We start from the raw sequence: 10,282 nt of genomic DNA, 5'->3' as shown, positions 1-10,282 counted from the left end.
ATGGCCCTCAGTGCCCCAGTGCCGGCCTCCTTCAGCCAGGGAACTGGACCCATCTGGCTGGACGAGGTGGGCTGTCTGGGGAACGAGTCGTCTCTGTGGGAGTGTCCCTCAGCAGGGTGGGGACAGCACGACTGTGGACACAAGGAGGATGTGAGAATCCTGTGTTCAGGTAGGGGAGATAATTAAAATTACAATGATTCAGATAATTTAATCCCACATTGTGGATATGGCTTGCATCTAGAGTGCCTAGATATGTTTGACTTGTGAGGATGTGAGAATCTTGTGTTCAGTAAGTTAGTTAAGTAAAATAATCCATATTCTTAAATTCCACGTTGTGGATATGGTTTGCATCTGGAGTGCTTAAATACATCTTGTTGAGGAAAAGACTGAGCTGGATGCAGAATTAATTTTAAAATAAATATTTATATTTATGATACAGTTGTGAATGCACATATTCACATCCCAGCAAAAATAAATAAAGAGAGAAAGAAGATAAATTCACCTCCACTTTAATGGGTATATATTAATCTCAGTCCTCCAGTAAAATCTAGGGTCCAAACTTTAAACTTCTCACATCAATAAGACCTGTTGTCTGTTTGGGTGTATTTGTCTTGGCCATGATCTTTCATGATTTTCTGCTTCAAATGTTTCATTTTGATTTGTTCCAAGAATGGCTTCTGGTCGGATCCTGATGAACCACTTGGTGTTAAATGTCACCCTGAGCCTCGTTTTCTCCACTCACAGCGCTGCACTGCTCACCCTGAGCCACGCATTCTACTTTCATGCCTCAGTCTCTTAGTTGTGCTGCTGCTGAATAGCCAAGCTGATCAGAATTACATTTTGGGTCAGAACCTGATCATGTAATGGGATTTTAAAGCTCTGTGTGATGCACTCTCCAGGTTCTGAATGAACAGAACCACACACTCCTGTCACCTTCATGTCAGCTGTGTTATTGTACAGCTGTCCTTGTTTCATTACGTGAGTCAGTTATAACTGGATTAGTACAGGAAATGAGACTGGTTGCTGTTCACATTGTTTGCTGGTTGTTTCTTACCAGTTCAGATTGAAACGTTGGGCTGTCTTGTCAGGGTTTGTTGCCTTTGACTTTCCCTGCTGTCTTGACAGATCACACTCTCCTGAGACTGTCTGCAGGCTGTTCAGGACAGGCAGAGGTTTACTACAATGGCACCTGGGGCAGCATCTGTGCCAACAGCATGTCAGACATCACAGTTGCAGTGATCTGTAAACAGCTTGGCTGTGGAGACAAGGGCACTGTCAGAGAGACAAACTCCAGGCTGAGCCCTGATCCCAAATGGCTGGACTTTGTCTCCTGCCGCAAACACGACTCCACCCTGTGGCAGTGTCCCTCCTCCCCCTGGGGTCAGAATGACTGCACAGACCGAGAAGTGGCTAACATCACCTGCTCAGGTACAGAGGGAAGAGTAATGCTCTGTAAATTAGTGTTTTGCCATATTTAGAACAGACAAAAGCTTTAAACTGAATTCTTAGTAATTTATATCCAAACATGTATAAAATTAAATAATTATTATTAATCTTTGAAGGTCCTAGAAAAGAAGCTGACAGAAGCACTCCAGCCCCTCAGGAAGAGCAGCCTCAGCAGCACTGCCCAGGTGAGTTCAGTGTGTAAAACAGTCAGAGACACTGCAGCCCTGAGCTGAGGAACAGTAACCATACAGCTCTCTTCTAGAGCCACTCAATACCTCGCTAACCTCTACTACAGTCACTGAGCTGAAGACACTCAGTAACCTCTCTGCTCTCATCTGCAGTCACAGATCTAATGACACTCAGTAACCTCACTGTTGTCTTTCAGTCCCATTGGCTCTGCGCCTGGCAGGAGACACTAACTGCTCTGGCCGGGTGGAGCTGCTGTACGAGGGCTCCTGGGGGACAGTCTGTGACGACTCCTGGGACCTGCAGGATGCCCAGGTGGTCTGCAGACAACTGGGCTGTGGAGATGCAGTGAGAGCAGTTGGAAATGCTGAATGCGGAAAAGGCAGTGGCACCATCTGGCCATATAAGGTGAACTGCAGGGGCAGTGAGCACCACCTATGTGACTGCTGGCACTTTCCTCTGAATGAGGCCAACTGTGGACACAAGGAAAATGCTGGGGTTGTCTGTGTAGGTGAGGGAGTCTTGGTTTCAAAGGGCTTGACATCTCTGGGTAATAGCATTATCTAAATGATAGTTCATCTTTGCTTTTGTTTTCATTTTATCAGTATTACCTCTATATTTAATCTGACTGAGCAGGTTAATGAAAGTGAACGCTAATTTGACCTAAAATACGCTGCCCTCTTTATTATACTTTAGCTGAATGACACCGGCCAGAATCCATCAATGCTCTTGAGAGGCTTACCCTGTCAGACCCTGTCAGGTTTATTTGCCTTTAAAATGTATCTGAAAGCCTTAACAAAGGAAATAAATTAATCCTCAATTTTTTCTTCTTCGCATTTGCCAAAGGCAACAGTCAATCCAGGAGTGAGATCAAGTACATAAAATAGTTAATTTTATTTTTCCTTATTTCGTAATTGATTTATCCTCATTGTTAAATTATTGTGCTGCTTCAGGTTCTCACTGTAGATGCTGGGCTTGTTTCTCCTTCCTGCTGTGTGAAGCTCAGTGTGTCACTGGCAGAGGATGTCACCACCTCATTGTTTCTTTTGAGGCACAAACTACCACCTGTATAGTGCCAGGCCAAGGTTATTTCATCCACGCTGAGAACCTGGCTCTGAACCTACCATGCTCATCCTGGATCATCACTTTCTTTGGCAGGTGTACAGACACAGCTCCCAGCAGGCCTGTCTATCAGTGCAGTGGTCCTCCTGCTGTTGGGGCCTCTGTTCTTCGTGCTGCTGTTACTGTTAGTGGGGCAGCTGATCCAGAACAGGAAGCTGAGGAAAGGTAGAGAAATAACAAACCTGAACCATGTTTATCCTGGAAATAGAACTAATCAAAACTGTGGATAGAAAATACAGCACTGTATTATTAAAGCAAATTTTGAGATTAAATGGATAAATTAGGTACTGAACACTCTAGAACAGTTAGAAGCAATTCCTGCACTAGAAAAACTCGTTAAACCTAAAATCACCACAGAAGAAAAAAATATTTATATTGACAAAATCGTAAAAAAGAAACATAAATAAAATTTTACTTAGAGTTCTAAGCACAGCTCTTAGATGGTGGTTCAGTGTCTTTCCACTTAATCAGCCACATTACAGAAGATAAAATTAAAAGGAGGAAGGTAAATATCTGTTGTTGAACACAAATACAGCTGCAATTTTCTGTTTTCTTTCCCCAAAGCCTCAGCAAAGACACAGTTTTTCAGGGGGCATGAAGCTCTTTATGAGGAAATAGAGTACAAACTGGCCAGAGAGGGAACCTACAGCGCTCCCAGGATAGGTGAGTGGACAGAGTCTTCAGACATGATTGGTCCCAGCAGAGGGTCTGTATAGCCCTTCATAGCAAAGACTGTCAAATACAGACACATACTGCATATGCAGAGGGCAATCACCTCAATATCACAAACTACTCAATTCTAGATGTAAATTAATTAAACAATTCAGTTTTGAAGTGCTAAGTCTCTTGCTGCTCCTTCCTTTCAGTCACACATCTCTCACACTAGTAATTCCATAGCCACGCTCTCGAAACGAGCAGAGGAAAGAGTCAGGACAAACCCAGTACAGCATGTAAAGTACAGCCATGACCTCATGTCATGCTGATATGAGGTTTTAGTTTGCTTACAGTGAGCAAAAATAGCTCCTGACCTGCATTATCAGTCCCAAACTCCCAGTGGGTAAAGTAAACAGAAGACAGTGCGGCTGCTGTCTGACTGCAGGTAATATTGATCTGTCCTCCTGTTCACAGAGACATTCCTCTCTGCCAAGTTGCCCTCTGGATACAATGACATGGAGGACAGTGAGGGAGACCCAGTACCAGGTAAGAGGGGGTGGAGTCACAGGTGTCAGTATGGGAATGGGGGATCTTCAGTCCAGTACTCACTCTCATCTCAAACCAGGGTGTCATTTAGAGAACTCCTGTAGAAAATCCTGAATCTTTCAAATATAACCACATGCGTTTGATAGCTTATAACTTCTGCTCTTTGGTGTTGCCTCAGCAGATCACAGAGGCTGAGCAAAACTAGACCTGGTCAATACTGGGATGGAGACATTTAAGGGAAAGTCAAGATGCTTCTCTAATAGTGTTGATTGAGCAGGAGATGGAGCCTCGAGTCCAAAGTTCAGTAGAAGTGTCCCAGTATGATGACTGGGGAGTAGTATGCTATGCAGTAGAAATTGTCTTTCAAATTAAATGTTAAATCAACAACCCTGGAGTCTTTCCTTAATTATACACAACAAATAATTTAAAATTGCACTTTACAATAACCAAATAAAAAACACGTTTTAGTTACAGTACTTTTTAGTTCACATAAACATCAAAGTGTTATGAAAGACTAAAGTTATTGCAGCACTGTGGTCAAGTAAGTCAGAGTCCTAAAGTGTAAATTCTTTGTCTATCTGTGTGATGCAGGAGAGTTGATGTCCTCTGTGAAAGAAGAGGCCCCACAGTACTATGATGATGCTATAACTATACTTCAGAGTCCAGATGCTTTGTCAGGTGGGTTATTTTAGTCCAGTGCAATGGGGAAACTCTGCACCCATCCCAGTGAGTCTGACTCTCTCTACTCTCTTAGTTTAAGCACAGCCTCTGATTACTAAGTCTGTGTGTTATTCTGCACCCGTTATATGAATCTGACTCTCTCTGTGTGATCTCAGCCCTGCATACTCAGTCTGTGTTATTGTGCTGTCCGGCTCCCTTTCTGATATCTCACAATGCGCACAACACCACTCTCTGTCCAAATACAGCTATCATTCACTGTTCAAAATCTAGGCATAGTTTTAAATTAACTACAGAAGTGAATAATAGTGGAAATCATGTTCCTTGATCTCCTGTATTTAAAGTCTGGTGTTTTAGTTCTAGCAAGATGTTCAGTTAATCAGTGGGTTCTGAGGAACTCCAGCATGTTCTGATGTGTGACAGTGAATCTGTGCTCTGTGTTCTTCAGATGAGCTGATGTACCCTGTGACAAAAGAGATCCCAGAGTACTATGATGATGCTGTAACTGTGCCCTTGAGCCTAGATACCTTGTCAGGTGGGTTATTTCAGTCCAATCACATGGGGAAACCTTGCACCAAACCCAGTGAGTCTGACTTTTTTTCTCCCTCTGTGCACTGCACAGCACATCACACTGAGTCTGAAGTATTCTCTGGGTTATTCTGCTGCTGGTGTCCAGCTCCCCTTCATATATTTCACAAGGGTTCACAGCATTGTGCTCTCTGTCCTGATACAGGCTGCACTGTTTCCATCTCAATAAATAATAAAAAACTAGAATTAGTTTGAAATGTAATATATACTGAAGTTCCCTAATTGTCTGTATTTAAAATCTGATGTGAGACAGTAAAACTGTCTCTGTGTTTCAGGAGACCTGATGTCCTCTATGGAAGAAGAGGCCCCAGATTGCTATGATGATGCCATCACTGTGCCCCAGAGTCCAGACACTGTGTCAGGTGGGTTATTACAAATAAGACTCAGTAGTATCAGCCTGCATAAGCCTTTGTCATTAGAAATGAGTCTCGGACTAATTTCACACCAGAAAATAAACACTAACTGGAAGAGAGGTCTCTTATTGGACCTGCTCTTCTGTTTACAGGGAGACTCCTTTCTGATGAGACACCCTCTGGATACAGTGATGTGGGGGACAGTGAGGGAGACCCCACTTCAGGGAAAGGGGGCTACAGACAGGGGGCTCAGTGTGGGTGAGGTAGTTCAGGGATGGGGATTATCCCGAGTAATCCATCTGCAGAGATCAATATTAGCCAATAAAGCTGTCAGGTGTCACGGACGTCCAAAGGGACTAACCGTGGGGAGCAGGAGAGCGGAAAAAGACCCATATGCGTGGCGGCGAGACGGGAAAAAGGCCCGGGCTCATTAGTGCAAAGAGTTCAGGATTGCCGTATAGAAACCTATGCCCTCAGGGTGCGGACGTGGGCCGCCCTGGTGCTAGGCGGGTATCAGGACATCCGAACCTCAATGCTGAGCGAGGACAGAGTGCAAGACCCGGAAATATATAACCCAAGGGAAAGAGAGGGACAGGAAGGACAGCAGACCGGAAACTAGGGACAGGACAGAGAAGGAGCGCCCCCTGGCTGCAGAGGGCGTGACATCAGGGAACCTACAGGTAGAATTGGAGGATCCTCATGCGTGACCGGAATCCCACAGAACGCAGAGTAGCAAAGAGATGATCCGAAAGACGAAATCCAAAGGCTGGGTCGATAAGGGAGGCAAAGGGTCCAGTAATGAGAGATATCCAAAACAATCCAAAAGTCAAAATCCAGAAGGCGAGGTCAAGAGGCGTAAGCAGAAGATCCGTAACAGGAGATCAGTCAAAAGGCTTGGAAACGCGCACTGGAGAATACTACAAGAGGCTTCTCATTGAATCCTGTTTCGTGAGAGCCTGGGGTCCGGCTGCATCTGGCTCCTTTATGCTTTAAGTTTCCTGTTCCTGATTCCCTGCCCCGCCAGTCCCGACCCGGTTCTGGTTTTTAATTACTTTGGATGGATCACCTGGTCTTGGACTCTGCCTCCCGTATTGGATTTCCCTTTTGGATTTATGCTTGGATTGTTCTCCCCAGACTCACTTCCCCTGGACACCTGCTCACCTTGGACACGCCCCCCTGTCTCCTGACCAACTCCTGCATGATATTTTTCCCTATTGTTTCTTCACCTTCCGGATCAACCACATAGGGCCTGGAAAGAACTGTTCCTGACAAAAGCTGTTAGATCCCATAGATCAGAGTCTCATTGAAGCCCACCTACTGACACACCCAGCCAGTCAGATGATTTAAATTAATCAGCTGCTGATCAATAATGAGCGAGTGAGATCTTGGCAGAAAAAAGCTTTAGTTTCTTTATGAAGTTAATTAGTGAGTGATCAGGTGTTCATGGGAATGCAATGGTGTCTGCATGCCTCTGTGTGCTTTGTGACATCTCTGTTCAAATACTGTACATCCGTACTTTACTGCCCTGTTGTCCCTCAACATCTTAATTTAGAATCTAGGATTAATTTTAAATTTATGAAAGAAATGAATAGGAGAGGAAATCAGGTTCCCCGATCTCCTGTACTTAAGAGTCTGGTGTTTTAGTCGCAATGTGATGTTTAGTTAATCAGTGTGTTCTGATGAGCTTCAGCAGTCCTGCGCTTTAGATGAGTCAATGCTCTGATGAGTGACAGTAAAGCTGAGCTCTGTGTGCTTCAGGAGAGCTGATGTCCTCTGTCAAGGAAGAGGCTATAGAGTACTATGATGATGCCATCACTGTGCCCCAGAGTCCAGACACTGTGTCAGGTGAGTTATTATAAATAAGATTCAGTAGTACACCCTGTACCAGCCTGCACTAACCTTTGTCATTAGAAATTATTCTCGGCTTAATGTCATATCTGCAAATAAACACTACCTAGAAGAGAAAAGGTCTCTGACAGGCCAGTCTGTGTCAGAATGACAGAGCCATTACTGACCTGCTCTTCTGTTCACAGGGAGACTCCTCTCTGATGAGACACCCTCTGGGTACAGTGATGTGTTTAGCAGTGAGGAAGACCCAACTTCAGGTAAAAGGGGCTACACCCAGGGGGCTCAGTGTGGGTTAGGTAGTTCAGGGATGGGGAAGATGACCCCCCGTAATCCATCTCTGTTGCACTCTCATCCAAGACAGGGGGGAATCAGGCATTTTGCAGTAGCAGTGGCTTCACTCTTGTCCTACAAGGATCAATAACAGCCAATAAAGGTGGAGAGACATGAATGGTACAAGGTTAGATTTCAAAGATCAGAGTCTCAAGAAAACACACCTACTGTCACACCCAGCAAGTCTGATTATTTAAAATAATCAGCTGTTGATCAATGAAGAGGGAGTGAGATCTTGGCAGAACAAAGCTTTAGATTCCCAAAGACCAGGAATTCTGTTCTCTGACTGCAGAGAGAATTACTAGGTTCAGAAATTATTAGGTCTTCATTACTGTGATTTTAGAGACTTAGTACTTCATAAGCATAAGTGAAATCTGCACTGAATCATCAATTCTTTTCAAAAAGATAACATTTTATTTGAAAAACTATTGAAAAAACTATTCTGTATACTATAACTGTTAGTCCGCTAAAAGCCATTGATATCACACCAGATCACTCCTCAGATATGTTCTATTATGGTTGTTGTTTGTTCTGCATGTTATTGTTATATCATAAAATTGCATATTGTTTATTTAGATTGGTTCATAAAAGTCACCAAGTACTCTTTCAATTTACTGTTACAGTTTCCTATTGTTACAGCAAGTTTTAAACATCCACTGTACTATTGTGACTATGGAAGTGTTCTTTTTAAATGTTGCCTCAAGCCAGGTGTATCTACTGTACATGTTTTGTTCTCAGGGGCTTGTTTGCTGAGATGTAGGCATGTGAGATTCAGTGATCAAATCAACTATAAAGTTTACTTTTGTTTAGTTATGTTAAGATTTGGGTAAGTGAAGTAATCAACAGTCCTGTAAAGACAGAAGGGGAGAGGTACTTTTCCAGATCAACCAGAAAGACCAGATTGGAGATTAGTATTTGAACCTCATTAAGAGAGATTGCCATTCTGTTGTTTTTAGAAACTTTAAATTATTATTTAGAGATTCCCTTGGCTAAAAACAGCATCTACTGGTGAGTTGGAGCATATTTAGAACAGGGAGATAGGTTACCATTCAATTTGTAGCATACAGATTCACAAGAAAAAATTTAACTGTAGATTTTGTTCTGTTTGATTTAAAAAATCAGCGATATCTCTTCTTTTGGCCTGTGTAGGTGTTCTGTAAAAGTTGAGTACTTGGTAGCAGTTTGGAGTTTTTCTGGATGGTTAGGATGTAGGTCTCTAAAACGCCTTAGTAAATTTGTAAATACATTTGTACATGTGTGCTGTATATTTATGCCATGTATTGTCATTGCTAGCAAATATTTGTTTAACTAATTGTGCCTGAAATACTTATTTTTTTCTCCCAAAGAACAAAGAATCCATGTGCCCCATAAGCCTGGGTATATTATTGGCAAAATCCTTACAAGTTGGGGATCATGATTATTGTAGTAATACTGATTCTTTCAATTATAAATTTATCTACTGAGTCATTTCTGATGTTCACCTTTTTATAATCCCTATTTGTAGCACTATTATTTTAGTAACTGAATCATTTGACAAACCATATTTGTCAAGGGCTGATTTAATTAAAACATTAATTTTGTGACACTATCTATTTTCAGCATTGTTAATAAACAATTACTTCTTATAGAGAAATCACACATTTACAATTTTGCAATACAAACTGTACCCATGACTAAAAAGTCATGAATTCAATTCTAATGACCTCCTAAACCACAAATATCAGCTAAAAGTCTTCCCTATCCATCAGCCTGTCCACTGCCTGTCCCTGACTCTGTGTCTCTGTGTCAGGTGTCCCCCACACTGGCCCTAGAGTGGACAGGGTCCTGCCCACACTGCCCTCTGAAGAAGGAGCCCCTGCCCCTGACAGGACTGACTATGATGATGTTGGGGACGAGTCTCAGGGAGAGGATGGGTGCTGTGAGACTGATGGGGCTGTCTGGGAGAAGCTCCTCCTGCAGGTCTAGACACAGAAGAGCTTCATCAACAGAGTCACACAGTCTTACAGCAGCTCTGAGCACTGAGACTGTCTGAGACTGTCTGTGGCCTGAGTCCACGTCTCTCCACTATTTACACATTGACACGGTCTGTGACCTGAGTCCACTTTACTCCACTGTTTCCGTACTGTCCTCAGTGTCTGTGTCTACAGTACCTGCAGCTTGTGTTTTAGAAAAGGGAGGCTTTAACATCCCATTTCTGCTCAGTCTTTCTTTTTTATAATTTCATGTTTCAGAAATTAGAAGAAAAAAAAACATTCATTGATGTACAATTCTGAATGTACCACTTTTTTGATGGGAATTTTTTTTAAATAAATTATATTAAAGTTTTGTTTTACAATAAACTTTTTAGAAATTTTATTTGCTTGTAATTTTTAAAGTATGAAATTAAAAGTATCAGTTAAAAAATTAAGGAGCCCTTGGCCACTCTCAATGATAAAATCGAACCCAGAAGAAGAGGAAACTTCAATGTTTGTTTCTTACAGATAACTACAGCCACAAAAGCATCTGGATTCAAATGAAAGGAACACAGGAAA

General features: G+C 42.5%; 1 protein-coding gene across 1 annotated transcript; it reads left to right on the top strand.

The window, feature by feature from the left end:
* LOC148668508 (scavenger receptor cysteine-rich type 1 protein M130-like) lies at nt 1-10,106 on the top strand. The gene is made up of 11 exons (XM_088630995.1): nt 1-169; nt 1,126-1,428; nt 1,832-2,143; nt 2,791-2,919; nt 3,319-3,417; nt 3,883-3,954; nt 4,546-4,632; nt 5,081-5,167; nt 5,496-5,582; nt 7,332-7,418; nt 7,607-10,106. Exons 1-11 carry the CDS (start codon nt 1-3, stop codon nt 7,840-7,842), a joined length of 1,668 nt encoding a protein of 555 aa, XP_088487121.1. The 3' UTR covers nt 7,843-10,106.
* The last annotated feature ends 176 nt before the right edge of the window (nt 10,107-10,282 follow it).

Source organism: Lepisosteus platostomus, chromosome 5 (genome assembly GCF_059453375.1).
Source record: "Lepisosteus platostomus isolate fLepPlt1 chromosome 5, fLepPlt1.hap1, whole genome shotgun sequence".
NCBI classification, from domain to species: Eukaryota; Metazoa; Chordata; class Actinopteri; order Semionotiformes; family Lepisosteidae; genus Lepisosteus; species Lepisosteus platostomus.
The sequence above is the reverse complement of the archived record's forward strand: the minus strand, read 5'-3'. Positions and strand labels throughout refer to the sequence as shown.

Bases quoted from the DNA above. Each gene is read 5' to 3' on its own strand.
- LOC148668508 (XM_088630995.1), top strand. From the start codon at position 1: ATGGCCCTCAGTGCCCCAGTGCCGGCCTCCTTCAGCCAGGGAACTGGA. The intron at 1,429-1,831 runs GTACAGAGGGAA...GTTGTCTTTCAG, and splicing joins GGCTAACATCACCTGCTCAG to TCCCATTGGCTCTGCGCCTG. The intron at 3,955-4,545 runs GTAAGAGGGGGT...TGTGTGATGCAG, and splicing joins TGAGGGAGACCCAGTACCAG to GAGAGTTGATGTCCTCTGTG.